Source organism: Saccoglossus kowalevskii, chromosome 13 (assembly GCF_978046115.1).
Source record: "Saccoglossus kowalevskii chromosome 13, keSacKowa6.1, whole genome shotgun sequence".
Classification (NCBI taxonomy): Eukaryota; Metazoa; Hemichordata; class Enteropneusta; family Harrimaniidae; genus Saccoglossus; species Saccoglossus kowalevskii.
Genome location: NC_140653.1, coordinates 7016538 through 7043933, shown reverse-complemented (window position 1 = coordinate 7043933; position 27396 = coordinate 7016538). Strand labels below are relative to the sequence as shown.

Here is a 27396-nt window from a genome sequence, read left to right as displayed (position 1 = left end):
GAATATGTACAGAGACGCTGCCAACACACATCTACCATCTTGACTCACAAAAAGTTTCATACAATGTTGATATTTTGTGAATTGATTAACGACTGCATAGATAGTGTGAAGACATGCATATCATAACTATACATAAGGATAAAGAGATAACTCAAAATTTACACATAAAAAGTAAACCATCATATTGTGGAAACATTTTTGAACAAAAATCACTTTTCATAAAAAAACAACATAAGAATAAATTGTAAATCAATCAGAAAAAAAAATGTACATTTCTTGAAGACGATAACTTACTGTAAATGTATTAATTATTCACTGGCTTTTAATTTGGCTAATTAGTAAAATGTGCTAAATTAAATCCATGTGAACATGTCAAGTAACATTAGGACTCATTGTAAACTTAAACCTAGCAAATATGCTCACAATACCGAAACAGTGAAATTAAAATGCCAGTGAAAAACAATGGTTTTAACAGTACATAGTTGGAAGTGTTTATGCGTTATCAATAACTGCAAATGTGATGCACAGTATAAACTGAAGATGAATGCACGAGATAATCAGTATCTCCGTTTGAACATTTATGGTAACATCAATATATAATTCAGATTTCAGCTATAAACACAGATGTGAAATTAAAAATAAAACACATTTTAGTCAGTCATCCTAACAATTAGTACAACAAACACAGTGAAAAGTTGTGAATAGTGTTGATGTTTAGGAGTTAATATTGCGTAGTCTGATATCAGCTTCTTTGCTTGAATTATCATTCAGTTTCTTTGAACTGTCAACAAAAAAACACAGAAAAAACTGTACATTGAAAATGTGACCAATCAATAAATCATGTTCAATTTCGAAGCAGGCGAATCACAAACATTCTGGAGTCTATTCAGCGGTAGCAAATTGGAGAAATTGACGCAGACAGCTGGGGTAATTTTTCTGATATTATAAACCTCAATTATGTGTTGAACAACAATTATGTGTTGAACAATTTAAACTACCAAACTAAGATTATTACTTACGGTAATTCATCATCATCTTCATCTTGAGCTTGTTTTCCTTTCTGTCGTTTTTCACAAATCAGAATAATTGCACATAATACAACAACTTCAATTAAAATACCAATAAATGGCCAAAGAGCAGCCAAACGATCTAAAGAGTTGGGGGAAAAATATAAAAATTAAACTAAACAAGACGAATAGTATGACAAACAAACAGGACACAAGACAATGAGTAATTGCATTACATACATGTAGTCCCCATTCAGAGTTCTCAAGTTCAAGAAATATAGAAAATTTGAATATGATCAGTCAGGCTCTGAAAGTCCGTTTGTTAAAACAAAACAGCCACCAAATTTTGAATATAATCCGAAAAACAAAACCTCATCTCCTAGTTTCCAGCTCTATGTTTGAACCAAACATCCAAAAATGCTTGATTTTGATAAATTGTAATCATTAAAATGGCCACCATTTGGCCATCTTTAAGTATCCAATGAAAATTTGAACATGATTGATCAAGACATGTCAAAGGTACATGTATGGTCTGGAACAGAATTTGTTAAAACAAAATGGCTGCCAGTCCGATCTGAGAAACAAATTGACATGCATCAAGGTCCCATAATGTCTGCTGTTTGCACCAAGTTTGAATAATATCCGTCCATAAACAAACAAGATCTGGCTTTGGAATGGCAGAAATGCTTGATTTTTATAACAAATTGACAGCAGTCAGCCATTTTGAAATGAATCATGAAACAAATTGAAGTCCAAATGTATCTCAAGATGTTTGATTATGTGTGTGAAGATTGAATGTGATCAGTCCAGGCATGTTCAAGATACACAGACAAACACACACAGGTTGTCCACAAGTGTCTGTTTTTGGACATCATTAAGAACAAGTAGCTGCTTTGACAATCAGTTAATTACCTTTAACTCGTAGCATACACTCTTCAGAGTCGTATGTGTAATCATTTGCTGCAGTACAATTGTATAAAGCTCTGTCCTCATGCTGAACACTCTTAATAATTAAAGTGGATATAATCATCTCTGGTTTGACTTCCACTGATATCCATACACGCCCTTTTTCAGTGCCATTTACAAGTTCCACTGTACCACTTTCTTCACTCTCTTTATACCAAACTACAGAAGGTACAGGATATCCTTGTATTTCACATTTGATGTGTGCAGTCTCACCTTCCTCTAGATTAACAGACTGCTCAAGCTCCACTGCTACAACAGCTGTAAATTAACAAGAAGATACTTATTAAAGGTGTCAATCAATACAAAATGTGCCCATTTTTTATGTCACTTGAGTAAGCAAGCCTCCATATGAGAAAAAGCAAAACTACTCCAACACTTTCTGGAGTAAATGGAATAAGGAAAGGAAAGGAAACATTTCACAGGAATATGAAGTAAATCAGATATGTTATGTGTACAATAAACTGGCTCAAAATGCTACAACACTAACCTTGGATTTCTACTGATTCCTTTTCAATTAAAGACTTTCCATCAAGTATATGTTCAATAAAACAACTGTAAACCCCGGCATCTGTCACCTCACTGTTTACGATTATCAGAGTGTTGTTTTCTTTGACCAATACATCGTTGTCTCCATCCTTATCCAAATCAGTCCCATTAATCTTAACACCATTCTTTTCCCATTCCACATCTCTTCCATTAGTGGCACAGTATATAGTTATATTTTCTGCTTTCTTAACTTCAATAATTGGATCTTCAGGTTTTGTGGTCATTCTAATATAAGGTGCTGTAATAAAAGCATATAGATGTAGTGGTGCATACCCACACACACACATATAGATGTAGTGGTGCATACCCACACACACACATATAGATGTAGTGGTGCATACCCACACACACACATATACATGTAGTGGTACATACCCACACACACATATGGATGTAGTGGTGCATACCCACACACACACATATACATGTAGTGGTGCATACTCACACACACACATATACATGTAGTGGTGCATACCCACACACATATACCATGTATGTATTGGGGTCTAAAAACTAACTCTGCGACGGGATTGTGCGACTCGCCGAATGTTGATTATTGCACTCTGCGACAGGGTCGCAGTGTCACTCTGCGAAGAGCACGATTCCTATTGGTTGGTGGGTCGAACAGCGCAAATTCCAATGGTCGATGTTCACTGCATGACTTATAAAAAATTAAGTTTTAAATGGTAAAAATGGTACGGTAAAAAAAACAAGACATGAAATGTCACAGTCCCCGTTATTTGATTATAAAGTAGTACAAGGAACATCTGCAAACAGGTGAATGAATATGTACTCTATGTGGGTACAACTCATCATAAAGTGATTTCCCATAATCTAGTTTTGTACTGACAACTAAAAACTTCCACTGACCCATGTTCAGAATCTCAGAGTACACAAGTGCAACAAAACTATTTGTCATACATGTATACTTGCTCAAGAAACTGCATTCATAAATCTGAGTGAACCTTGATGTACATGACTTCTTTGTTAATCAGGTCTTAGTATATTACCAGGACCTGGGTTTGTTTCAACATCACCACTGGGCATCAGAATCATTCTCATGTTGTCAAATACAATTTTTTATTAATACAGTAAGGTTTATTATTTAAAATGTATTCATTGTACATAGAACAACATCTGTTAATTTAAACAATTGTAAAAGCTATGTTTTCAGAGCAAGTACATGTAATAATTAAGGAAGCCAGTAAAGGTTGGTCTGCTCATAACCTTCAATGGAGAAGTAACAATAATTGTTTGAAGTCTTTTTAGTGCAGTGATATTATTGCATTTCATCATTATTAATGGGTATAAAATACTGTAAACCATTTAATTTTCACTTCTAGATATATTCAGGATTCTATGAAATTTCAATAAAGTCCCTGACACTCCATGTTGTAGGAACCCAGAAAAAATTGCCTTGCAAAATTGAAGCAGTTCACAGCACCACTGTAAAAAAAAAAAGTTTAAAATGAGTATTGTTAAAGATATACACATGTGGGTTCATAAGACATACCGGTATGTACCAATCTGAGCGGTTCTAGAGATTAGTATCACAAGATTTTCCTCTCCGTGATTCAATATCAGCCCTATGTATAACGCTGTGTTGATCAGGCGAACTAATTGACAATGGCCCTACAGGTATCGCTATGCAATCACAGTAGTTTTGTATTCTTCTTGCATTTCGACCATGGAAAAATATTTGTTTTTGAGAGTGGCCGAATTATTAAAAGAAAAACAGAAACTATTTTTTTTTAGTATAAATTCTAGTAACTGAAATGCAGGATTGGTAAAGAACAAGACAATAAGCAAGATTGATAAACCTTCAGCGAGCACTCCTGAAATTTCAGATCATTGGTACCATGTTTTTGGATACATTCAATAAAATTGGGTTATTTATTTGATGTAACGAAACATGCATTCACAGCAGACGGAAATTCGTTTGAGATGTTACTGGATTTTTGTATTCAGTTTTCCATTTCAACCACCATCATCACTTAGTAAGCTGAGATCATGCATAAATGCACAGTGTAGTGCCACCAGAAAACCAATTGCTTGAGAATATTTTGCACCATTACACCGTTTCAAATATTATATTAATTCACAAACAACAAAATAAAGATTTTCAATAACATATAAGTTTTCCCACAGTTTATGATTGTATGGCAATTACATGGCTTCACCAGTTTTACTCTGGAAGAAGTTGGAAACAGATAACAGGAAGGGGCTACATGGCTACATCTTTTTTTTTTGAATTTGAATCAAGCATGATTTTTAAATTTTTTTTTTTTTACAAATGTCTATTTCAGGGCAACAGAAACAAAAACAATAAATGTGTAGGTAGGCATTTTAACAATTGCACTATTAATATTGGATGAAAACGTCATTACCGATATAAATCATAATTCTGTTCAAATTAAAAATAAGATCACATTTAATTTAGTCAGTTTTCATAATTAAATACATAATAACATGTACTTATAAATTTGAATAAGGTTCAACGGCTTTTTCATTTAGTGCCAGTTTATACACCATAAAACTTCTGGTTTAGGTGTCACACTCAAAGAGTGAAAGGCCTTTGGTTTGGCATCGCGAAATGTTGGAATTGAATCCCCCCAAAAATTCAGTAAAGTTTACGAAAAGTAAAGTATTTTCTAAAAGAAGTTTTGAATAAATACAAACACGAATACATTGCTTAGTTGTTAGTACCGGTAGCAAATGATCACGGTAGCACAATCTGGTCATTCTGTGTTTCGCAAGTGAATAACTTACTTGTTTTCGAAGTATTGCAATTGTTTATTATTATTCAGTAATGATTATAATACGCACAAAAAAATAATTCGTTGAATTTTTATGAATTGGAAGTAATATTCAACTTAGTTTCATCGTAAACGAATGATTTCGGCCGAATGTAAATGCGATGCGATGCGATATCCGCCATGTTATTTCAGTACACGTGGTCATTTAAATATGTTAATGGCGGCTCAGTGACCTCGTGGTGAACGCAACATGGGATTCAACGATGTTGTAGCAAGATCTTTATGCTTTGATTTTGACGGGCAAAACGGCATGATTTTTTTTAAATCGAAAAATTAGTTGTTTTCAAAAAAATAAACTGAGCATTCAAAGAATAATTTAACATTGTTCACAGAAATAACAGCCCATTGTCGAAACGAAGCTTACCCATTCACGCTATTCACAATAAACATGATACTCTTGAATAGGTGTCAATGACTACGGTAAAATATAAATTAGACTCTTTTAGGCATCAGGAGTGAATGAAATATCCAAAACATTAAAAAAAAAAACTGCCGAAAAAACGGGCGATTTCACGGTCCGTTCACAGACTGTGGTCCGTTGCAGACTGCTCGACCGACCGTCCATACACGTGTTGCCACTGTACATCCGCCATGTTGAATCGCACAAGATCGCCAAAATCTTCATTGCAACTAACAGTTCAATGCTCACAACATAAAAAATACGAATATAATCATAGGCAACCTGCTATTATATAATGAATAAATTGATCGACACAGGGAAATCCCCCCCCCCCCCCCCGAGTTGTGAATATTTCGGAAATCGCTACATAAGCAAAAGACCGGAAAACGATTTACCGGTACTTGAAAACTATGTCCTCGTGAATTAATCGTTCGTGTACAATAATTTGACAGGGTATACAATTCACAAACTAGTTTCGTAGATTAGAGACAATTGTTTGCTTTTTTTGGTTTTTCACAAGAATATAAAGCTGGCAATCATCATAATATTCACGTCCGTACGTCACGAAATGTACACCAATCGTACCCCAATAAACTGGAAAACTTACCTTTGCAAACACGTCTCTTATGCCGCCTTCTTGAAGTTCTTGAAATCAAATAAAGTTACTAGTTCTTCTAGTAACGAGTGAATGAGACCACTGAGCCAAACAGAATACATGTATAAACAGTACTATAATAAATTGCACGCAATGGAGAAATCACGTGCCGTAATAACAGCAGCCTTACTCACAGATCTAATCTACTGTAAAATATTTTATTTCAGCTGGAATTATCATTCGCTGAAAAGACTTTTTCTGGGTGTTTTGTATTGAATTTATTTTCATTGATTTTTGACAAGTTGACTGTAAAATATAAGAAAAGGGTATATTCGCTGGATTTTATTTTAACTGAAACATTCCTTCAGCGAAAATAGCAAAAAAATGTTGCAAGCAAAAATAAAGTATTTTACAGTAATTAATTTATTCTGAGCATGCGCAGACGTTTTGTCAATGTTGCCGGGAGAGGCAATTTTTGATAAAATCGTGAAAAAGACCCACTTGGGATTTTCAGATCTGGAAAAAAAATTACGTGCATACTCGGAGGGGACATGTTCATCAACCTGCCAAGTTTCACTGATATCTGCTGTAGAATTTCTGAGAAAATGTTGGAGACGGAATTATGGACATAACCTGAATTAGTAGTCCCCTTTTCAGGCTGCGCCTGAACGGGGACTAAAAAGTGTCTAAACACTATGTACCGACGACATGCTGTTCGGTGATGGGCAAGCACATGGAAGACAAATTGTGGGACCAAACAAATGACACATGGTTTACGGTTTTTAGACACATCACACCGCTGGCTAGAAAAATTAAATAGTGTAACGTGCACGTTGGTTTTGACTGCCTATTTACGGTGTAACGTTATCGCCATCTTGGAGTTGTAAGGCTTCGTCCTGACGACTATGCTCATTAGCATAGGCGGCAGCTTCAAAGCGAGTGGAACGCGAAGTACTTTTCACGCGTTCTGCAACGAATGCTGAACGTCAGCTTTGACTTTGTTGAGAGCATCAGGGAAAATAATTTGCATGCAGTGAAAAAAAAAATCATTCACGATGTGCAACGTTTTGCCATGACAGCAGTTGTTTGCAATCGTCTGCCTTCATTTAGATCATAAACGGACTCCAAACTTGTGGTCTACGATCGATTAGCTGGTATTTTAACCAGGAATGAAATACTTTGTAACAGTCGTGAAAAGTAAACAAAAACGCCGTTGGTTTGTGGTATGAATGGAATTATTTTTGTATCATAATTTTCGAAGTCAGTATTACTGAAAATTATGGTTTATTTTTTTTTAAATGAACGCCAAATTTCGGTGGTCCATATTGATCTTAATGTAGCGGGAGGGGATTTTTTTTTATCTTGATTTTTCAATAATTGAAAATTTGTACCTTGATTCATCATCCCAGCTTTTCGAAATTTCGGAAAGACCAGCGCTCAAGCGCTAACACTACTACAGTTTCGTTAATATTTGCATAATGTTTCTAACATGTACATGTATATGTATACATTGTACTACCGGTAATACTCTGTTGTTGATGATTCTGATAGAACGGGTGACAAGCTTCCTGTCGCAAACAATGCATATTTATCTAACGTCCATTGTCAGCATTATTATCAGTCAAGACTTCGTCTGAGAAATCGTTTTATTTTCTAAGTCTATATTCTATTTTAATAACACCATCTTACTAACGCAATGCCGATGTTAAAAAAAACTTTGAATGAATTTTTTAGAGCCTTAACCTTATTACCAAAAGATAAAACACCTGGTAATGATGGCTTGTCAGCTGAATTTTATCTAACATTTTGGAACATATTAGTTCACATTTACTCAATAGCTTAAATTACTCTCTTAGAAAGGGACAGTTAACAGTCGCAAAGACAAGGGGTCATAATCCTGATTACTAAAAAAGGCAAAGATAAAACATTCCTTGAAAACTATAGACCAATCTCCCTCATTAATACCGATGTCAAGATAGCCTCTAAAGCAATTGCAAAACGCATTTATACCATCCTGCCAACTATCATTCACCCAGACCAATGTGCGTTTGTGAAGGACAGATTTATAGGTGATGCAATTCGCACAGTTTTTGATGTAATGTGGCTAACTAGACATCAAAATACACATGGCGTGTTAATATCACTGGACTTCAAAAAAGCTTTTGATTCTGTTGATCACAAATTTCTGATAAAAACATTGGAGGTATTTAATTTTGTTAATTCCTTTATAAATTGGGTAAAAACATTTTACAGTAGCATGTATGCAGACGACATAACCTGTGCAATTAAGCCCACCTCAATGATACCGCTCTTCAATACAGTTAACAAATTTGGAAAATGTTCAGGATTAAATCTAAATAAGGATAAAACTGAGGCACTTTTGTTGGGGTATGGTCACAGACCAAAAGAGAAAATAAACATTAAATAGTCAAATGGAATAACAATTTTGGGAGTTTTTTTACATATGCATCTGACATGTCTATTGAAAAAAAAATGTTCAAAGAAAATCAACAGTCTGAAGTCAGTATGCTCATTATGGTCTAGAAGAAAACCCTCAATAATTGGTAAAATACAGATCCTTAAAACCTTTGGTCTTTCCCAATTCATATATTTAGTATCAATGATTTCTGTGCCAAAATCAATTATAAAAAAAAAATCAATAGTATTATTTACAATTTTATTTGGAATGGAAAGGATAAAATTAAAAGAAACATCCTTATTTCAGATATTGAAAAGGGTGGATTAAATATGATTGAGGTGGACTCCTTTTTTAAAACAACAGATTATGTGGGTGAAACGGTTTGTTTCTGATAGCCAAGCCGAATGGAAGGATATATTGAAGGGACTATTGAAAAAGTTTGGGGACCATGTGTTTTTTTTGCAACTATGATGAATCAGAATCAATCTGATTAAAATCTGATGTAGTGTACGGGCTTTAACTATTTTGGCTATAAACTTATTTTAATTTTATTTTTTATTACTTTTGTTATTAATGCCTTTTTATTTTATTATTTTACTTTGATTTTGATTTTTTTTAATTCCGCCCTACCTACATCTGATCCGACGCCTACGCAAGTCCCGTTCAACTCTCGCGTAAGTAACAGCCAATCACAGGCCCCCTTTTATACAGGCTGTCGGTTGCTTACTTTTCAGTGTAGCGATACTCTACGGGCAATCTTTCTGTACATTATATTTTGCCCACTTGAATAAACCATTAATAGAAAATTGCTAGTATATTTTTATTTACAAAAGAAATTCCACAGCATTTTACAATGTTTGTCATTACATTGAATATTTTGTTCACTTCCAACAAATGTGTACACTTCCTGATACATCTTCGCCAGCCAAGGTTCGTTTATTCAGTCATCGCTTCAATTGTACATCAAACACTGAGCATAATTATCTAGAATGGAAGCAAAAAAATAAGTAAATCGTAATGATTAGAACACTGTAAACAGCTATAGTAAACAATGCAAATTTTAAATTGTATAACGGTAACCGGCCCACGGCATCGACGCAGAAAATTGGAGCAAAAAAATATTTCCTGATCAATTGCGATGTGTTCCAAATAAAAAAATATTTTATTCCAGTCCAAATCAGCTCAATTACTTTAATAAAGAGTTATTGTATAATGTACAAAATGTTGATACATTTTGATGAATATTTACAGCTACGGCTTCAATACCGTAGACGGTTTTGACCCGATCGTCAACAAAACATCACCCGTCTCCAGGGCAAGCGACTGGAAAAAGACACTGGTGTTCGGTCGAACCGGTGGAAACAAAATCGTCACTCCCAGAATAACTACGCAAAATAACGATCTAAACTCGAACCATTCGAGCCACAATATAAACATAAAAAAATGACTTTCGTTGCATTTGACAAAGATAAACTTACCGAAAAGCCGTGTTCTTCTCGGTCGCTAACGTCGGTATAATCCGCCATTTTATTTGAGTGTGTTTGCCACCTGACTCTGCCCCTGACGTCATCATGTGCGCTATAGAAGAAGGTTTGTGATTCGTTGACTAAAATCGTCGACAGTGGGTCTCGTTGAAATCTCGTTACATAGGAATCGGCTCAGATGTATGTAGGGCGGAATTTTAAAAAAATCACAAAATCAAAATCAAAGTAAAATAATAAAATAAAAAGGCATTAATAACAAAAGTAATAAAACATAAAATTAAAATAAGTTTATAGCCAAAATAATTAAAGCCCGTACACTACATCAGATTTTAATCAGATTGAATCAGAATTTGAAAATCAAATCCCACCCTTTTATTATGATATTATCCGGGAATGGTCATCTCTGACATCATACACTCCAAAAACAACATCTGAAATTGATAAACAAATATTATGGAACAATAGATTTTTAAAAATTGGCTTTCGTACAGTCTATCTGAAAAGTTTGGCAAGAAAAAAAGTATTAAGAATAATATACCTAATCGATTTCTATGGAAACTTTCATGACTGGCAATATTGGAAGATAAAAGGTATCACTTTGACAGAATACCATACTATTATACAAGGCCTAATCTCTGCAATACCAGATGACTGGAGAGAGAACATTCATGCTAATACCCATGAGTGGTGTGATTTTCAAAACAAAGTCAAATGGAATTCTAAGTATGTTGCAATTAATACACTGACGAGCAAAAAGGTGTACAATATAAAAAATATTATTATAGGTCTATGTGAACCGGAAAATATATTATTAAATCATTTTATTTTATTATTTAAAAAATATGTATATACATGTAAGGTTCAAAAGGTTCATCCAACAAAATACGTATATAAAAGTCGGATCAGGGAAAATAGAAATATTGAACTACAAATCGCAATAAACAAAAACAAAGAGCTTATCCATTATCAGAAATGGGAACCATTAACTAATTGGTTAGATAATGGGTAAATTTAGATGTTGTACCAGATCATTTTTTTCTTCTTTTTTTTCTTTTTTTCTCCTTTTAATTTCTTTTTCTTAGTTTTTTATTTTCCTTCCTTTTTCCGTTATGTTATGTAATATTTTGTGTTGTATGTCTATTATTGAAACGAAATAAAAATATTGTTTAAAAAAAAAAAAAAAAAAAAAAATCATCCCAGAAGGACAATGCCCCCAGCTCTGGCTGACGCCTACCTGAGACGAGGGCCAGTAGGAAGACCATTTTCCACGTCAAAAATTTCAGTGGTGCTGATCGGAGAGGCTCAAAGGGCGGTCTGCTTAGAGCGGATAACACAACCGACAAGTCCCAGTTCCTTCCCTTGTATGAGGTCTCGGCATCTGGAAAGCAGTAAATAGTCTCCTAATAACAGAACAATCGGCTAGTCTTGTTCCCGTATGTTCTCAATGGTGGGGGACAAGGCCGACCTGTAGCCAACAATCGATAGGACAAACCCACTTCGTCAAACAGGTGGACGAAGGAGCCTGCTACCTGGCCAATAGAGGGATGGTATGGATCAGTCTCCCTTCCGCTACACAAATCATTGTATGCTCGCAATGTAGGCCGCGTTGGTGGAATCCCTGTTCACCCTGGACGGGATGTTGGCAGCCCGCTCAGATGTGCGGGTCTACTGAGAGCCTCTATGCGTGTAAGTGATACCGACTGGGCTCGTTGGTAAGTCAAGAAGCACTACTGGTGTTTCGACTAGCATTTTTGACAGAGAAGGAAACTAGGCCTTGCTTGGCCAATTGGGTGCAACCCATGATAATATGCGAGTGTGCACCTGTCGAAGTTTTCTCCTGTGCCCGGTGAACTAGCGGGAAGGGAGAAAAGGCGTACACAACTAAGTGGGTCCATGGGGTTAGCAAAGCGACCCTGCCCCAGGCTCCTGGAGTTGGCAGGAGTGTTACGTACGTCAGAAGTTTGGCATTCCGGGGTGCAGCAAGCCGGTCTAACCTTGGATCATCCTACAGCCAAAACAGCCTGGGGTATCAGCCACTCCCCGTGTTCTGGAGACGGGGCCGCCCTGAAAGGGCGTCTGCCAGACTGTTTCTCACCCCTGGAAGGTGGTGTGCGGTTAGCTCCACATTGTATTGGTGCCTGCCAAAGGAGGATGTGCTCCCCTAGGACTGACAACGATGGGAAACACGTCCCCCCCCCCCTCCTTCTTGAAGGAGACCACCGCTGTGTTGCCTGTGCAGAGCAGGACTCTGCTGTCTCAAACTACGGGTAGAAAGCGTGGCAGTGCTAAGTACACTGCTTTCAGTTCGAGCCGGTTGATATGGTAGTCCCAAAACTAATGCGGGCCATATCCTTGGGCTTATTCGTCCAATAGATGCGCTCCACAACCTTGGGAGAGGCATCTGTTACCAGAGTCATACCTGTGGTGAGTGGTTCCAAGGGGGCCCCTTGTCCGAGGTTGGCCAGTGAGGACCACCAGGGCAGGGCTTCCTTCACTTGGTCCGAGATCAAAAACTCACCTATCCAGTTCCCATAAGAGAGCTCGGCGTTGTAACAAGTGTTATACCGGGCGGCTGCGTAGTGTGGCCTGAGGAACCACCCTTCGAACCGAGGTCATCATTTTGATGATCTGAATTAGTTCTCTGAGGTACACTGAGGGAACGCTGACTAGGCGTTCAACTATGCTGCATAGCGCTAAGACTTAGTGCGGGCTGATCTACCCTGTGTATGGCGCCTTTTCCCAGCAAACTGTTACTTCCTGCCTGATTGCTTCCCCTTGCGGGAGTCCCCTGGCAGTGCCCAATAGGGGAGACGGAGATTTCAGCAGTATCTCGTAACAGGATGTCACCAGCTGGAAAGGTCCAGGGATCAGTCACCCGCTGCCTCCGAACCGGGCTACACCGGCGCAATCTGTGTACGACAGGAATATGTGGCCATGGGTTCGGCAGTTGCAAGGGGGGTAGTGGTGCTCTCTTCTCCCATGAGGTGAGTTTCCCCAAGGCCTGAAGTAGTCACTAAGTTGCAGACGTAAGCGTCAAACACGCTTCCCTCACTGCCGGGGTAAACAACCGCTCGAGAAGTGTGAAGAGCCACCACCTGGCTCTTTCCTCCCTGGGGATGCGTCACTACTCTTCCCTCCCATGGAAGGGTAGGAGCGTTTGCCTCCTGGCTGACTCTGGCTAGCAGACGATGCCCTAGGGCGTTGTGTTTTCTGTGCTTGGGGTGCCCTCCGCTTACCCTTGGCAGGGCCAACAGGCTAGCGGATTTGATCTGAACCCTCTGGTTCATTGCACTCCGAAGCTCCGAGACTGCACCTACCATTCCCCGCACAAAGAGGGTGGAAGATGTCCAGTCTGCGTCACTGAGGTGGGTACGTACCCCTGACTCAGCTTGCCGGCGAAAACACGCACGTCTAAGGCCGCGTCTCGTTGCACAGTAGTGGCCCCGGCCAAGAGAGCCAGGTGACACACGTGGGGATGTCGCACGTAGTAAATGTGTCCCCTGGTCTAGGAGGCTGGTGCGTTCTGCCTCGGAGGTCTCAGATTCCTGTGTCATGGATCGTCTCATATTGAGCTGGCGAGAACGTGCATAGAACACTGCTGTCTCCCTTTACTCTGTTTGCCAAACAGAAATTCATGGTACCGGGGTCTGGGGAAGAAGCCTTGGGATCTGGTTGGGGGTATTTTGGTCTCATCCCACACTTTGGGGTCTGATCCCGAAACCACACCGACCAGGTAGCGTTTGGTCCAGCGGGAAGTGTTGCGCAAGATTTTACCCCACCTGGTAGCCTTAACCGAACCTCCTCCGTGGCTGACCAATGTCCGCCTATCAACAGCGTTTGCGCAGCGTGTATCACACTCGGCACTTGGACGGGCAGGGAGAGACAAGTCGACGGGGTTGCTTTGAATCCCGACGCCCGCGATCCTATAAGCGTTGAAGCAACTGTAAGTGGTCGCCTTAGGATCAGGGGTGGGGGTATTTACATCGTATCACTAGGATCGATGGAACTCCATATCACGCCAAAGGCGTGGCTCACCGAGACGTTACGGATGGAAGACTCTGAGGGACCGCCCGATGTACCAGCTGTATCCGACGCGAGCGAACTGTGTCTCCTTTTCACTTTAAATATGTGAGAGAGAGTGTGTTTGACTGTGCGTCTCATGACAGGGTCAGTTCCCTCTGGGGACGCCCGTGGGTCGGTAAGAAGCGAGTCAAAACCCACAGCAGAGACCTGACACAAGGGTAAATTCGTTACCATTGTACCTTTACCATGTGGCGAACCCTGGCAGGATGAAAGTAGGTGGGTGCAACGTGTGCCATGCCCTGAAAGCTCTGCCCCGAGATCGGAGGCTTGGCTGCCAGCACCCCTTTGGCATTTAGTGGCCGAGGCTCCAGAGGAAACACGATGCAATTAGCCTGAGCCTCGGCCTCACCCCGGAAGAGACGTGTTTGAATGCAAACGATGCTTTCGTGTTTCTTCCTGCTTGCCCACCGGGGGGGCTGCAGTGGAGACAGCTTGCTCTGATTGCGTCTGATCTACCTGGCCTGCCAGGGACGCAATTTGCCCCGACAGTCCTTCGACCAAAGCCCTCAACTCCGAGGCAAACACTGTGTGAGGAAGGATCCACAAAGGGACCCGCAACGGGCCCCATAGGAGGAAAAAACCTCCAGGGACACAGCCTCGCTGTAGTCGGTAAGATCGGGTAAACCAGCGATTTTGATGGCTCTGAAAAAATATCTCAGGCCCCAGAACTCCAGTGAAAAACGCATGCCTTCAAGACAAAGACCCCGAACCTTGCACGCAGCCACGGCAAAAAAGCATATCTGATGCAGGTTCTATGCTGGTAAATTCTGAATATAACCACTGCACAGTCGACTCGAAAAACGAGGAAACCAAAAAACGGCAGCGAGTCATGGAGCTGTCATATCTATTCATTTCTAAATACAGTAGTAAAAGGTGACGTAGCGCAATCACGTGATTAAGCTACGATGCCCAGGTTTTATTTCTTTGTTGTGAAAAATGATACACACAAAGGGGAAAACGACACGAGGGTAAAAATGACAAGAAAAACTTATCCTAGCAGCTACAATGTCGCATGCCGCCCAGCGGCAACAACCCAAGCTAGAAACCCGGACAGGAAAAAAGCAAGCAATCCAGGCAGAGCTAGCTAGATTTCATCTCCATTCGAGGCAGCGAAAAATCAGAGTGAGCCACCATAAGGCCTCGGTCACATGGTTCGTGACGTAAGGGAAAAGAATCTTGGGGTCATGGGGCTTCCCCTGACCTAAATTTTATCTCTCCATCATTGGCAGAATCGCTGATTAATGCCTACAGTTCAAAATAGTCATTTTGACTGACAGGAGTCTATAGTGGGTAATTGAATGTAGAGAATCGGCATGGACAAATAGCTACCAAGCATGATACACGTTTCATTGAAATAACCCTGCCCATCTCCAAGAAACAAGTTCAGACATGTCTACAGACTACAGTACAATGACCAAGTTTATCTAGTGTGTGGAGAGAGACTGGAACCAAGTCCACATTTACTTTAACATGTCATTTAAAAGCAGTTCACCTAGCAATTGTTATCAGATAACATCTGTGCAGTCAACAATCGTTAATAAATTGGAAACTTTATTGAATGACAAGGGTTCTGCGTAATAGATCCCCTTGACTTTAACAATACTTACGTTGATATACCTTTAAATGGGCAGAGAATGATCGACTATATTCAGAATCTTGACAAGTGTATGCAGCGGTATCACGTTCTATTTCCAAATCACTAATCTTTAAGACACTAACAGTCTTAGAATTATCATCTTCTGTTGTTGTTTTTATCGTAATGTAGTCCAAATTATCTTGTAAAACAACAGCGTCTTCTCCTGCTTTTGTTTTTTGCCAAACTATTTGCATATCAGCCATAATCGTACATACAAATTGAATATCATTTCCAGCAGCTACGGTGGCTTCCGTCGGCAAAATTGCTATGTCTGAAAAATAAACAGTTCGATAACAATGAGAACAAATAACTGCAAACTGCAAAGTCATCAGTGTGTCATGAAGCAGGATACAGAATCAAACGACTTTCAGCAAAAGGATGGTGCATACAGTTTTTAAGATACAACCAACTTTTAGCGGTGATCGACACCTTAGCGATCGACTGCAGTATGCACTCAAAAAGTCTAGAATGTTAAAGATACACTTAAAGTGTGACACCGTTTACACACTTCTTGTCACCAAGAGTACACTACACACTCAGTGGACACTTAGTATGCAATAATGATTTTTCAAATACGTCGCGACACTTCTACCACATAAAAGTCCATCAAAATCATGTTGAAATTATTCAATTGCTGATCCTGATCACAACACGTAAGCATGTCTCATCGAAACATCCCAGTCAAAAAGAATCTGCTGTCGTGGTTTAGACCCAACCAACCTGATACAACGACGGCCATGTTTAATTTATATTTTTACTGGGATATTTGTTTCTGAATATAATTGCTGTTTTAGATTGAATAGAGCTTTCATTGCTTTGCTTTTCAAGTCAATTTTGGGCTTGTATAAGGCAGCCCTGGCTAGCAAACCTCACTCCATGGGAATTTCGTTCAGATGTATAGAAACCATGATTCCGGTGCTTGAAGATGGGCGATTTTTTCTTTCCGTAATATTATTTTTTGAAAAAGGTGTATTTACAAACCGTAACTGCCATTATTTTCGTTTCTGACAATAACACATTTCTGTGCTGTTTTTTTAACTTAATACAGTCATGCTATGTGATTATTGTGGTAAATTTAATTTATCATCAGATTAAGGTTCATGAGTATGGAGTTCCATAGCATGTACAAACATAACAAAGCAAGGAGTTGACAAACACTCGAAGTCCGTGATGCACAAGAGAGCGATGTCAATTATCCAAGAATCGAAGGAAAACAGTCGTCAATACAAGTTTGTCACACAGCAGAACTACAATCGCCAAACTGCATTCAGAGCTGTGTATTGGTTGGCAAGAATGAATGAAGTGGCTCATATAACAAAATATAAATCACTACTGGAATTAATGCAACTATCTGGCTGTTCGTATCTCTCATCTTAATCAGGTATTTATATTTTTCATTGTTGCATTTTGTTTTGCAACTTTTAACTGGGTTTCTGGAAAACCACCATGCATGTTATTTATTTGGGGTTTTACAAAAATTATGATTTATTTTGTATGGTTTGCACATTAGTACAACTTACCTTAGTATTTTCTTGTAAGTGTTTTTGATTAAATGAGTATTCATTTTTAAAATAACTATATAAATATTTCTGGTAAATTTTTTTGGGGTAATATGCCAAATACATGTATCATTCAGAGCGAATGTTACATAAAATGTTAGCAACTATGACTGGTGATATTAGTGATATTCTTAGAAATACAGAGAAGTCCAGTGTTCAGCATCATGATGGATGAAACTACTGACATGCATTTTGTAGCCATTCTGAAGCAGCTAATATCATACATAAAATATATCAAGTTCACTGGAGAAACATGTGAAACAAGTATACTGTTTTAATCTTGCCAACCAATTGTTGAATTTGTTTTCAAATCTGTTTGTTCTTTGTATAGAGTTGCTACATTAAATATTTTCTTTTCTCTTCATTATTAGGTAAAAACTGCCTTTGTTAATACGGATGATCTTGCTGATGGAACAGCTGTCTCAATTACCAAAAGCACTGAAGAGTTATTTGAGAAAAAGTCCATATCTTTCAACAGCTGTGCAGGATTGGGATCATATGGAGCTGCTGTAATGGTGGAAAAGAAATGGAGTGTGTAAATGTATTTTTGTTTGTCATTAGAACCAACCATTGTCAAATTACTAAAAAATAGTTTTAAATCAGAGCTCTTAAACATGATTGGTAATTTTTTTACTTATACTTAGCCATGTTGAGAGTGAAAAACCCAGCAATGATCAACACACATTGTATTGCACACAGACTGGCCCTTGCATCTTCACAAGCAGTGAATAATATCCCATATTTGAACAAGTTCAGCAGCATACTGCAGCAGTTGTTTAACTTTTATCAAAACTCGCCTGTGAGAATGGCTGGACTACATGACATTCAGGCAAGTGCACATTCCAATATCGATCTATACAACATACATGTAGTATGTGTCTATAGTCATTCAATTATATTTAATATTAATTTGATTTATTTTTGTGTCTTTTACAGGAAATATTTTGAGATCCTCAGCTAAAACTGAAGGAAGCCAAAGCAGTGTGATGGCTATCAACGTGCAGTGTCAACCTTGAAGAGATGTTTACCAGCAGTTATTATGAGTTTGGAAAGAGAGGGGTCAGAGCGACATAATGCTACATCAGTCGGTTTGGCATCTTTCTTGAAGAAATACAAGTTTGTAGCCACTCTGTATATACAATGTACTGTGTGATATATTGCCTCACCTGACCAGATTATCACTACTCTTTCAGGTAAGTGTTTTATTTCCTCTGTAAACCAACAAAGTCTGTTGGTGGCTACTATCACTTGCCCAATTGCAATGAACAATTTAGAATTGTTATAACAAGTTTCCTCTCATTTATTTTCAGCGTGAGAATGTTGACCTGTCATTGATTAACCCTGTTGTATCAAGTACAATAACAACAAACAGACATTTGGCATATCATGAAGGTGACAATATTAAACATCTTGATGCAAATGGATATGATGAAACATTATCTGTGCATATTACTCCACCTACTGAAGTTGCAAAGACAGAATTAAAAACCCAGGTAAGTGTAAACATGATCTCGCACACTCCCATGTTTTTAGTCTGTTGTAATTACTAAAAATTAATAAGTGACTTTAGTTTTATATAAATTAAATTTTTTCTTTCATTCTATTTTCTAGATATACTATAAATATAATAAACAGTGTGCTATCAAATCATGAGGAAAGATACCCAGATGTGAAGTTAGTAAGCAGTTTCACAGTGTTTGATCCTAGTTTCATCACAACCAATTCATCAGGACATTATAGAAGATGCCAATCAAAAAGGGAAACTGGAGGTTAGTATAAATATATTTCATTATCATTGTTGACAAGTGTAGATATTTGGTGTTGCAAAACTGGTGATATGTTTTAAAGTGTTTTATTTGTTTAAATACATTTTATTTTCATGGCTACTGTGTGAACATTATGTTCTTGAAGAAGAAGTGGTTTTATTTGAGTGGGATCTATTCAAAGAGACAATGATGAGGAATAAGAACAAGCCATATCATGACATCCTCAAGATGCTCACTTCAGCCTACAAGCACTTGTTTCCCAACTTGAGCAATATGGCAGCAATGGTTCTCCCAGTATCAACTGTAGGTAAGTATCAACTGTATACTCATTACACTCAACCAATCAGTTACATAATAGTTTCATGGATAGATCAGACAGCATGAATTATTTATAACCTGTTTCTTTCTTCCTTATTTCAGATTGTGAAAGGGGTTTCTCCACAATGGCACAAGTCAAGACAGAATCCAGATACAAGCTATCAGAAAAGGTTTTGAACTGGCTGATGATGATCAAGGTAGAGGGTCCACCTATTTCTGAGTTCAACTTCACCAAAGTTGTAGAGAAACGGGCCAAATTGAAGACCAGGCGAATCTCGATTATTTAGAACTTAAATAGGATAAGACAGTTTGACTGATCAATTCTATAATTGTAGTGCTATACGTCTGCAGCTTATACACTACATGTTAATACTTTTGTAGTGGTAAAGAATAAATTTTCAACTTTTTATTTGAGTTTCTGCATGGTGTGTTTTGTTATATACTCCCCAATAACCAATAATTTGCTAATCCATGCAAATTGATGAAACCCCTGGGTAGAACACTGAGCAATATCTACTGACACAGTATCTACTGTCTAGCTAAGTTTTATAATTTACCCACAACACTGTACTATGAATAATAGTACATGTACAGATCTAAATCTAAGTTTTCCAATCACAGATACCTACAAATAATCAACACCGTAATAGTTATCCACATGGCTATCAGGACTGCATAGGTTTCACTGTACACTATATATTATTGGTAACTTAATCAATTTTTTAATTATATTTACCCAATAATAATAAAATTGCAATACATGTAGTTTTGATTAGAAGTCTGTGACTACTGAATTTCATTACAACTGTTTTTTGTCTATGAAATTAATAAATTAATAAGAGATTACAATTTATTTGGAGAATGAACAATTTCTCCCTCCAAAACCTCAAATTTATTCTAATAATCAAACATAATATTTTAATTTAAGCCTTACTCTTGAAACATTTCATTTTCAATCATTACTGACGCCTCAAGGGTTTTTATAGTTTTTGACGCCTATTCAAGAATACAAGGTTTATTTGTGACTAGTGTGAACTCAATTTTATATTACAAGCTGTTATCATGAAAAGTGTTGAATACATGGACTTCTTCTGCTTGGATTATCTTTTTCTAGTGCTGTTTTTCCACCAAAATTAAAGCCAAGAGATTGTATGCTCAGTCATTTGGAAATTCACAAATACGTTCAACTGGCACAATCCAGTTTTCTAATTGGTTAATAACCTGCTCGACCTATCGGGTCAAAGGATGTAGTAGTATTAGGTCAACTTGAGTATGGAAAAACCATGGCGAATATTGTTTTGTAACCAGTGTTTGCTTGTGACTAAAAAATTTGCTTTCAATAAAACTAAGTTGAATTTTACTTGCATTTCTTAACAAGCTAATAGATCAATTTTTTTACGTCAATATAATCACGATCGAGTAATAATCAATGTCTGTAACACCTTGAAAACAAGTTATTTGCCTGTAAAATAGTGTTACACTACTGTGAGCACTTACTACTAAGCACTACTACTTTCTATTTGAAACTTTTGAGTCAAGTATTTCACTCTCGCCTAATGCCTAAATTGGAATACTTATTGTACACTATATGTAATTTTCGGTGAATGTTTGCTTCTATTTGAGATGTGTTTCTAATAGAACAAATATAGTATATACCCTAAAGGCAATGTCATACACCCATAATGTATTTTACTGATATCAGTAACTTAACAAACACAAGGAGATGGGCTTGATGCAAATGGTCTCATCTTTTATTGTACATTTGTACTTTATCAGAAGTCCTTGACATCTGAAGTGACACGTTTATTAACAACCACCACATTTGCAGTATTAGCAAAATACCAGGGTCAGATCGCTTTTGCCAATGGCAAAACATTTCCATAGAATTTTTTTTTTAATTCAGTTTTGTGAGTAGCTACTTTCAAGACATAAAGAAGACTTGTCGCTAGATCACATATAGCATTTTTGGTTGATGGTTGGAATATGATCATATTACAAAATCAAAACTTGATGGGAAACAAATAACAATGTTGCGCTATGCAAATGTGACAGACTTAACTAATGTTATGTTTGAGTGAACATCAGACATTACATACATGTACCACCACAATGGTCTGACTCTGCAACAGTCATTATCCTAACTTCCATAATGGTTTACTACCACTGTGACATTACTGACCTTGTATATTAAATTGATAAACTGCTAAAAATTCATGTATAGTTGTATCACTCTTGATGCAAAAAGAGTTTTGTACCGGTAAGTGAATAATTATATGTATATGTATTATGTAATTACAATTAAAATTCATAACATTCACCAATATTCACCAAAATTAGAGAATTAAAGATATCATTACAAAATTAACAAATCTGAGAGAGGTTCACATGTAGTACCTATAATATATGTAATATCAAAGCAATTGGACTTGTGGTTTTTAACAAGAAGTCGAAAATATCACTTTTTACCAAAAATGACAAAAATATTCACCAAAATTAGAGAATTGAAGATATAATCATGAAATGAACAAATCTGAGAGAGGTCTACCCAAGGTACATATACACCAAGTATCAAAGCATTCAGGCTTGTAGTTTTCAAGAAGAAGTCGAAAAAGTAAAACATTGACACGGACGACAATCACTCATTTGATAAGCTTTGCTCGACAAAGTCGACAGCGGAGCTAAACAGGGTACTTGAAAATATCTGAATGTCACCATCTATTGGTAGACAAAAATATTGTTTAGCTGTGATGGAACGTGACCTGAATATCAGCTTTCCAAAATAGAATTAACATTTGTTCTTTAGGATGACCAACACATTTTGAGAACAGAATTTCCTAAAACTAAAGTATTTTTCGTGATTTTTACTATTCTACATTTTAAAGAATAAACTTGAAGTACCGGTACATACCCTAACTAGTTTTTGAATTATTAATCACAATTGTATGTATTTTGACTTTTTTTTAACAAAGTTGGGCTTAACTCTACAAAAAAATCACATGACAATTAAGCTTGGTATCATCTTAGTCATTCATTTGGTGAAATATTTCACTCACTTTAAGTATGAAAAATTTTAAAGTTCTTTTAGAATGTCCTCATTTGTTACTAATTAATTTCTTCAAAATACATAGATGTATATACCATAGGGACACGACAGCGACTGATTTAATTAATTTCTCCAAAATACATAGATGTATATACCATAGGGACATGACAGCGACTGATTTAATTCTGGACAATGTACTTTGGGTCAACACTTAATATTATCTTATGACGGATCTCTTATCAATAATCATATATGACAGTACTGGACTCAACCTTTATACAGATTATACATAAACCACTTTACTAGTGTATTAAGGTTTCTAAGACAGTGAGGTCGCAGTGACTTCCACACAATGTCATTCTCAAGAATGCTATTAAAATCATTACATCATTTAAATATTATAAGTAGGGTATTGAAAGGAACATGCAGCATTTGACTTTTTAGAGCAAAGTGTCGCTTTCAGTATTTTTATGACAACAAATCTACCATGAGGAGTCTAATGTTTTTCACCAAAAAACAAAATTTTGACAACCATAATTAATCTGACTAACTCATCCATCACAGAAATCTCACATCTATGTAACTGAAGGTACCGGTACACACAGTTTAGTGAGGTGAAAACAATGTTTTAAGTTCTCAAATAAATCGATATTCCACACTTGAATTTAAATGCAAGCTGATAATCTGGATTTACGAAGTATAGTTTTCTGCCATTCACTGTACACAGAACCAATGGTTACAAATCCACACAGCTAACAAGACTTCAATTTAGAAAATTCAATGAACCAAATTAGTTTTCTTGCATAATACACATATCAATTCGTACCCTGATGACTTCAATTAATTGTATTACATTCTACAATACAATACAATTAGATCACATTTATTTTGGGCCTATCCTATTTTGTACAGTACAAATTTGTTCGGGTCATACAAACAGAATGTCAGTGACATTCACAAAATGTTGTCTTTACAAATGCCATAGAATCCAGAAATAGTTAAAATTTGATGTTTACAGAATGGCCATACATTTGAATTTGTATTTCCTCAAAAACTAAATAATCAATGTACATGTACTTTTTTTTTTAAATTGTAAATATATGTAAATGTTAAAGGCGATATATGGTTGTAAAAGTAACCTAATATTTGTCAGATTATGGGATTTAACTACTTGTAGTTTTTAACATACAGAGAACTACAGATACAAAATACATTTTCTGTCATTAGTTAAAATATTTTCCATTGTACACCACAGACAGACTCTATGCCTAAAATACTGTAAAGGGGAAAATATTCCCTGGGTTCAATTTTTAGCAGATTTGACAAATTTAGCAAAAATCTAGCTAATAATTAAGTCCCATACAATAACCCCAAACCAATAACAATGTGAGAAAACCAGTAGACCATGGAACTATAAACCATTATAGTTCCACAGTAGATCAAGGACACATCCATCAATTGAAGACATATTTATAACATGGTGCAACCAAAACTAATCAACAAACCCAATCTGTTCAGTGAAGAAGATAATTACCGGGTATTCTGTTAAGATTGAAAATATACAGATTTTAGTCAATCAGAGTGAGTTTATGTTTAGGCATGGAAGGTAAAAAGAGAGGAGATAAGACGACTTTTAATCCGATTTATTTCTTTTGTTTCAAGCTGACTATTGTTTATATTTCATTTTTTTCGCAATAGTTTCGCCATTTTGTTACCATTTCGACACAAAGACATTTATTTATTAACACACAACATCCCCCAGAGGGGATGAAAAGGGTTACAAATCAGATACTAGTAAAATAAAAATAATAATAACACAACAAATACACTTATAAATACGTTGTGTGTGTGATCATATGGAAGGTGGTGCGATGTCAGAACCCTGGTGTGACCATGAACAGTTATTGTTGTGTCAGTTTTCTGATATGAGCATATAAATACATATTTTTCATTTCATTTTAACGATTTTTACAGTTATTGTCCGCGATTGAAATACTCAAATATGGAAAGATGCTGGGTTATGGTTATGTCAGGGTTTGCGCTAATGTCTCGGAAAGACGAGTCCCACTTACAAAATTTTAAGAGATTGAAATTTGACCCTGGATAACTTTATTAGAGATTGGACCCCAGCTTGCCTGAAAAACTGGGTCCCTCTTCAATAATTGAAGTCCGGGAAGCAAAATATGGGGTTAACGCAATCCCTGTTATGTTGCTTGATAGTTTTACTGGTGCAGCAAGATTTGTTGTCATGTTTGAATTGAGCCGACCCGAATATTAATTATTCACGTAATCGCATTACGGAATTGTTTACCAAGTAAAAATGAACAAGGGAGAACAATAGCGTCCTATCTCCTCTCTTTTTACCTTCCATGGTTTAGGCATTGTGACGGGTAGCACTAGTACTAGCTAATCAACGTGATTGGTTCAAAGCGTTAAATAAATCAAACCTTGGCCTAATATTTGATAATCCTGGCAATTCACAAATGATTCGTCTAGGTTGCTTTCGCGTTACAGTTTTATTATACCCTTTTCGGCCTCTCTACTCAAGCCTAAAGCTGGACGAAGTACTGTAAATAACAGTTGAGTATTTCGAGTCGAGACAAAGCTGGGCTTAAAATACCAACATAAAATACACATATGCGTCGCTTTACCAGAGTTTGAATATATATTGACGCTGATATATTGAAGTGCAACAACATTATAATAATGAAGACGTTCAAACATGCAAATACCGAACTCCATTGTAGGTCAGTCGTGACTGAATTTGTTATTTTCAACCAAAGGCAGAAAAATTACATCGCCATCGCTAAGAACTCCTATCCAGTGTTTCTTACCTTCTGCGTGTGACCACTGTATTGAAACAGCAATAATAAGTAACGGAAGTAGAACCCTCATGACTATCACTTGACTTGACTGTGGGGAGAAAAGCATAAATAATCACGAATTCAAAATCTAAGACCAAGCAGCTTTATGAGGCAATCTCGAGTGCATCAAAATGGCTGCTATCACGTGACTTCTGACGTCAGGTGATTAAATGACCTTTCACCGTTGTGTCGTCACCGGAAGCGCTGTCCCAGCACAAACCTGTGTCATATGTCGATTACACGGGACAGAACCATATTTTCTGGACGGGTTTCATGTTCTCTGCACGTAATAAGCTCGGTTATTAAGCATCCTTTTTTGGGGATGCCCGGTGGCCGAGGGGAAGACGTGTAGTGGCGTGAAGCTAGGCGATTAGGTGCCGTACGCGAGCGAGCGCCGGTTCGAGTCACGCACGCAGTACGTGTTTACTATAATTAGACATAGTCTTTACCTTGCCGTTTATTCGGTGTTATTTGCTTACTTTACTTCCTATGTCGACAGCAACTATGAGTTTAAAATTATTTCTCAGTACTTATTCAATGTGTCATATGTTGGCTGGTTCCCGCCTCAAGTGTCATGGCGTACCCGGCCACAAGAGGCCAGTAACTAGTAACGGTTCCGGCATTCTGATTGGTACATCACTTTCTCGTTGCTTGTTCCATTTCCCTTAGTTACCTGACGTCAGCGCTTACGCTCGTGGCCGTTCAGGGGTTTCCTTTTGCTTTCGAAAGTTGGGCGAATAAAAATAATTGTTTCTTTTGTTATAAATTAGCACAGAACATATCAAATCTGTAAATCTAAGCAGGCAGTATGTATGAGCATGGCTTTATTGTAGCATTACAGACACGTTTACGCAAAACGGAACTTGGAATGTTTTCAAATTACGTCACCCAGTCGCGTTCCTTCCGGCCGGAAAACCGGCCCAAATGGAACAATATGGCGATTAGTAGTTACCTGCGTCCTACCTGCCATTCGCAAAGGACGCCGGGAACCAGCGAAGAACCAGCCAAGTCTGGTTCCCTGCCCCATTTCAACGCTGAGGGCGGTTTTTGTTTTTCTTTGAGCCCTCAGCGGTGAAAACTTGGGCAGGAAACCAGACTAGTTACCTGCGTCCTACCTGCCATTCGCAAAGGACGCCGGGAACCAGCGAATGTCTTATGACGCCTTACTAGCCGATTTTTGGCTAAAATTCCGCTCCGCCGCCTCTTTACAACAGTGTTTATACGCGGAACTTGATATTGCTTTTTACAATTTGGGTTGCTTTTGAATCACATATTTTAGTGAAATATTGTTTATAGAGTGAAATATTATTGTCATACATAATTCAATCTTTGAAACAACAGAAACTAACACATAATAACGATAATCAAATTTGTGTTTGAAGTTCGAAAGTAGTTGCGTTATTTCCGGTTTCAAGTAGTTCGAAAATAGAACGTCCTTGAGCGCAATAAAATCACGCGTAGAACTCCATCCGAACCAGAATCTAGCAGCGTAAACTTCAATAAGTTTACGCTGCTAGATTCTGGTTCGGATGCAATTTGGGTAATTTGGGCCCAGTTTGTTCTTACAAGTTTTCTAAGTTTCATTTATCATTATTTAGTAAACAGGCCCCTCAAACGATTTAATATATCTGTAAAATACGTGGCAATCGACGACTGACCTCGAAACGTTCGAAATTTCGAACAAACTCCCGGCACACCTTGCGCGATAGGCGTCAGATCGGTGTAGAAGACTCCGACCTGCAGCGTCAATGGACCTTTCACACCTTGATACAACGTCCTCTTAGCCATGAGCGTTTGACACTGAGTGAGAGAAATATTTTTTAAATTTATCAATAAAATACATGTAATATATGCAGTTAACGTTATATTTCTTGTTTATTATTTGTCTCTACAG

At 37.4% G+C, this 27396-nt stretch overlaps 1 protein-coding gene and 1 long non-coding RNA gene across 2 annotated transcripts; both read right to left on the bottom strand.

Moving 5' to 3' along the window:
• Positions 1-615: 615 nt before the first annotated feature.
• On the bottom strand, positions 616-25652 carry LOC100370982 (neuroplastin-like). The gene is made up of 6 exons (XM_085506878.1): positions 25473-25652; positions 15924-16223; positions 2461-2757; positions 1920-2231; positions 1020-1149; positions 616-781 (listed from the first exon to the last, which is right to left on the bottom strand). The coding sequence occupies exons 1-6, from the start codon at positions 25567-25569 to the stop codon at positions 715-717; spliced, it is 1203 nt and encodes a 400-aa protein (XP_085363004.1). The 5' UTR covers positions 25570-25652; the 3' UTR covers positions 616-714.
• Positions 9287-10569, bottom strand: LOC146734940 (uncharacterized). Its single transcript, XR_014931290.1, has 2 exons — positions 10228-10569; positions 9287-9733 (listed from the first exon to the last, which is right to left on the bottom strand). It is a non-coding gene; the product is annotated as an uncharacterized LOC146734940 (long non-coding RNA).
• Positions 25653-27396: the final 1744 nt, after the last annotated feature.

Coding starts and splice junctions, on each gene's coding strand:
- LOC100370982 (XM_085506878.1), bottom strand. CDS start 25,569: ATGCTTTTCTCCCCACAGTCAAGTCAAGTGATAGTCATGAGGGTTCTA. Junction 2,758..15,923: donor CCATTTAAAGGTATATCAAC/GTAAGTATTGTT, acceptor CTTTTATTACAG/CACCTTATATTAGAATGACC. Junction 2,232..2,460: donor GGAATCAGTAGAAATCCAAG/GTTAGTGTTGTA, acceptor GTTAATTTACAG/CTGTTGTAGCAGTGGAGCTT.